At 55.0% G+C, this 4,496-nt stretch overlaps 1 protein-coding gene across 1 annotated transcript in view; it reads right to left on the bottom strand.

Annotated features, from left to right (window-relative positions):
• Window positions 1-264: 264 nt before the first annotated feature.
• Window positions 265-4,496, bottom strand: part of F9 (coagulation factor IX) — a 10,421-nt gene continuing 6,189 nt past the window's right edge. Inside the window, exons 5-8 of the mRNA XM_015625946.3 lie at window positions 3,905-4,033; window positions 1,798-2,036; window positions 1,166-1,289; window positions 265-1,000 (exon numbers count right to left, since the gene is read on the bottom strand). Coding sequence (XP_015481432.1) covers window positions 453-1,000; window positions 1,166-1,289; window positions 1,798-2,036; window positions 3,905-4,033 — 1,040 coding nt within the window. The 3' untranslated portion in view covers window positions 265-452. The remainder of the gene's footprint in view (window positions 1,001-1,165; window positions 1,290-1,797; window positions 2,037-3,904; window positions 4,034-4,496) is intronic.

Genomic DNA, 4,496 nt, shown 5'->3' with positions numbered 1-4,496 from the left:
CAGGAGCCGCCTCTGGGCTGCTGCCCACGCTGTAACTGAGCCTGAGTGATGTGAAAAGCTCTGTTTGGGATCCTTGTGGGTGCACTGGTGTGTGTGTTCACCTCCCTCGTGGGCTCCTGCTGGCCTTCCCTTGCCCACACTGCTGTGTGCCAGCTCTGGGGTCTCGTGTGAGCTGTTCCTGCTGCTCCACCGAGCTCTGCATTCGGGATCTGGGGACTGACAGCAGCAGAGCAGTGCCAGCGCATCCAGAAACGCACCCATGGCTCATTCAAAGGGCTTTTTATTTCCTTATTACCACATTTTCGTCACATTCTCCCACCTTTTGCCTTCCAAGAGCAAAAGTGATTTCATTTAGAGATGTTTATTGAAATGTGATGCTATCTGAGAACCCCAGCGATGGCTGTGGGCCCTCTCCAGCCCTCCCAGTCCCTCCTCCAGCACGGTGCTGCTTCTCAGGGGAGCCTGGTGTTCTGCTTTATCCACTTGACGTACTTGGAGACCCTGGTGTAGATGCCGTACTTGCCCGGCAGGGCACACTGCTCTCCCCAGCTGGTGATGCCCGTGAGAAACCAGGTGCCCTCGATCTCGGTGGTGTACGGGCCCCCGCTGTCCCCCTCGCAGGTGTCCCTGCCCCCGGAGGGGAAGCCGGCACAGAACATGTTCTGCAGGATGCTGGTGGAGGTGCTCTTGAGGCAGGTGGGCCGATCCACGAAGGGCACCTTGAGGACCTGCAGGGTGGTGGCGGTGCGGCCGCGGAAGAGCAGCCGGCCCCAGCCGCTGACCGTGCCCGTGCCCTGCCGGAGCAGCGCATTGCTGAACTCGCGGCTGCCCAGGCACACCGGGGTCACGTAGCTGTTGAAGGTGAGGGGCCGCTCCAGCTCCAGGAGGGCGATGTCGTTGTGGTACTCGTTGATGGAGGCGTTGTAGGTGGGGTGGGGGAGCAGCCTCACCACCCTGCGCCGCTGCTCCGTGTGCTCGTCGCTCCTGAGATCGTGTTCACCTGCGGGGAGCGGTGACTGCGGCACCCCCCGAAACCAGAGCCGTGCCCGACCCGTGCCAGGTCCTGCAGCCCCTCGTGCCCATCAGGGCGGTCACAGTGTCCTGTGCCATCCCTTGTCCAGCCAGGGCCAGCCCCGTGTCCCTCCCCTCCTGCCCAGGTGCTCACCTGCCACAGCAGTGAGGTTGTGGGTGTTGCCCGGCTTCAGGCAGTGCGCTGCTGTCACCACCCACTTCTCGTTGATGATGGATCCGCCGCAGAAGCCCAAGCCTTTGCTGTTCACCAGCAGAACCTGTGGGAGCAGGGGGAAATCACACTCTGGGGTTTGTGTAAGCCTGGACCAGTGGAGGATGGCCCTGGTCACGGCAGGGGGTTGGAACTAGGTGATCTTTAAGGTCCCTTCCAACCCAAACTGTTGGATGATTCTGTGATCTGCTGAAACTGATGGAGCTAAAAAATAAGTTGCATTGCTCCTTGCAAAACTCCCTTCCCTCAGCCTTCAGCTTGTGGTACATTCATGGACTACTGGGCAATCTGCTGCTGTAGCTCAACCCTTTGTGCCCCAGCAGGTAAAGCTGCTGTGACCCTGACTTCTGCCTGCCTTTGCCAGAGGAGAGCCCCACGCAGGCAAGTTTTGTTGCTGTGGCGTAAAGCTGTGGATGGAAAGGAGCTGTGCTCCTGTTAGGCTGGAGACTATTGCCAGTCTAACCTCAGAGACAGGCTCTGGGTATTTAAAAGATGAGCCTGTACTCAGAAATCGACAGCTGGGGTTGCAGAAGGTTTGCAGACAGAGCTGGTACCTGCCAGGGCACCTCTCCTTTCAGGCTGTCCGAGCCGCCGACCACGCGCGTGCCCGTCCTGAGCACGGGGCTGATCCTGGCGGTGGCTGCAGCGCTGCTGTCCGTGCTGTTGTCCAGCTCCTCCTCAGGGCCATCGTCAGCGTCATCAGCGGTGATGTTCCAGTGCTCAAAGGTGTTCATGGAGCGGGTGAGCTTCCTCTTGGCTTCGGGAGCCGTGATCCTCCCGCAGGGATATGGCACTGGGAGAGGAACGGTGGCAGCTGGGCCTGGCTGTGTGGCCAGAGGGGCTGGGGAGGAGGAGATGCTGCCTCACCTCGGTTTGGGAGCAGCAGGGCTGTGGGCTGAGCACGGGGACCCTGCACCTTGGAGCCACAGCACCAGGGATGTGTCAATGATTGTTCCTGGGCTTTGGAAATGACACCTGAACCGCTTTAAAAGTGATAAAGGCTTGTGCTGAGCGTTTGTGCCTGCCCTGGGCAGGATGTGTGCTGCATACCTGGGAATCCTCTGCTGGGCAGCCAGTGACTGCAGAACAACAAACAGCAGCTGGGAGAGGGCAGGAAATAGCAGCTGCCAATTGTACAGATAATCCTGCTTGGCACCAAGGTGAGGAAAACATTAATAAACTCTTCCTAGAGTTATGTATTTCCTCTGTTAATGGAGATCTCATCTCTAGGCTCGTTTCAATGAGCTCTTCCCATTCCTCTCCCACGCAGTGTGTGCCAAATTCCTGCTGGTAGTGGCAGTCAAAATAGTAAATAGCACCAGGCATTGTCTTTCATCTGAAAAGCTTTCAGAAGCACTGAGCAAACAAACATTAGTGTAAAATCAGATGTGAGTGTGGCCTACTGAGACTTCATCCTTTAAACAGTTCACTTTAGGAACAGGACTCAAATGAGTGCTGAGTGATGGGAAGTGGTACCTGCTGGCTTAGCCTATGAAATGAGGGTTTCAGAGCCAACAAAAGAGCTTCTGCAGGAAGGGCAATCACCCAAGCTGAAAGATGATCTTGCTAGCTGTAAACCTTTCTGGTGCAGTGAAAGTGATACACCATGTTGGGCAACACAGGCCCGAGCTCTTGATGAGATCCTTTGTTAACAGGATTCCCAGCCCAAGATAATTCCTGAGCTGATTGCTGACAGGCAGCACATTCGGGAGCTCAGTGCTCCCTGCTGCAGCTGACAGAGCTCCCCTGTGCAGGTACCTGCATGCAAGCTTGGGTGTGCAAACCTGCTGCAGTCAGGTGCTAGAAATGCGACAGCATCGATGTTAAACTGACTTTGGATGCCAAAATATTGATCTGCTCAATCTCTTCTCTGCCAGATGTGCTGCTGAGATGTTCATGCCCAGTCCATCTGCTGTGGGTTGGGTCTGCATGTGTCAGTGTAGTTATGGGTACTGTAATGGTCTAGGAGCAGGGCAAAGCTGGGGAGAGCCAGATGTTCTTCAGCCCTCTGGGAAAATGCATTTTCCTTCCAGCCCACCCAACACAGCAGCTAAGCCAGAGTGCAGCTCTCGCTGAGGGACTCTGCAGACACACACTGCTGCCAGGACAAGGCTTCACTTGTACCCACCCAAGCCAGGTTATCGACACTGGCTCAGGACCAGCCAGGAACAGACCATCAGGAGCAGTGACAGTAAGCAAAGTCCTCTTTTGTTCTGGAAAGTTCAGAGCATCCTCAGTGTAAAATCAGTGACTAACCACTAGCTCCTACTGGAAGAACACAGGAGTGAGCCCTGGCTGGGTGCTGGTGTAGCTGAACATCACCTTTCTGCCTTCAGAACATTTCTGATCCAGATTTAGAACTGTAAGATGGCTGGAGCCTGGCTGAGCAGCATCTGAAACCAGCACTTGTCTTTGAACAAATTCCTGCACAGCTACCCACCCTCTCCACTCACCAGGCAAAAAAAGGGATGCTCACATTGAACCCTTCCTGCCAGACCCCACATCTGCCCTTGCAGGGTCCGGCTCCACCTTTGCTAAGCAGGAAAACAAGCAACAAGGTTTCCAGCAGGATATTGCCTCTATGAAATTCATGTAACTAAATCCAGGACAAGGCCTTGAAAGCTTTAACCCAAATCTCTTAAAAACAGTTTAAAAGTTAACCTGTAGGTTCGCAGGACTTTCCATCTTTAGCCAGTTTGTAGCCAGCAGCACAGGAACACACAACCTTCTGTGGGGGCTGGTGGCTGCAGAAGTGCTTGCAGCCTCCGTTTTTAATAGCACAAGTGAAGTCTGAAAAAAACAGAAAAGGAACTGTGAGAGCTCTTTTGAAACTCTTGTTTCAAAAAAGCTGGTCAGAGATTTGTTGAGAGCTGGGGTTTGGGCTCAGCAAGCCCCCGTGGCTGATCCAGACTATGGAAAACAGATGATTGATTGCTAGGAGATGGGGAAGAAGGACACTCCCATCCCTCTCATTTGAGTGGGCAGGTTGAGGAGCTTTTAGAGCCCCACAGAGCCCTGGCAGAGCCTCCTGCCTCCAACAGCTGCGTGCTGGCTGAAATTTGGCAGCCTGACCCTAAAGGACTCCTGCAAATATTGGGTAAGAAGCCATGTGATTTCCCCACTCCTGTGCTTTTGGCAGTGGGGGAGAGCAGCGAGTATCAGCAGCAAAGCTGAGCCCAGCAGGGCTCCGTGCTGGGATTATGGCTGGGCTCAGACTGGGCTCCAGCCTTGGTGTGGCAGTGAGGTGTCCCAG

The sequence above is a fragment of the Parus major genome, chromosome 4A, assembly GCF_001522545.3.
Source record: "Parus major isolate Abel chromosome 4A, Parus_major1.1, whole genome shotgun sequence".
NCBI classification, from domain to species: Eukaryota; Metazoa; Chordata; class Aves; order Passeriformes; family Paridae; genus Parus; species Parus major.
Note: the sequence above shows the minus strand (reverse complement) of the source record. Positions and strands in the feature narration are given on the sequence as shown.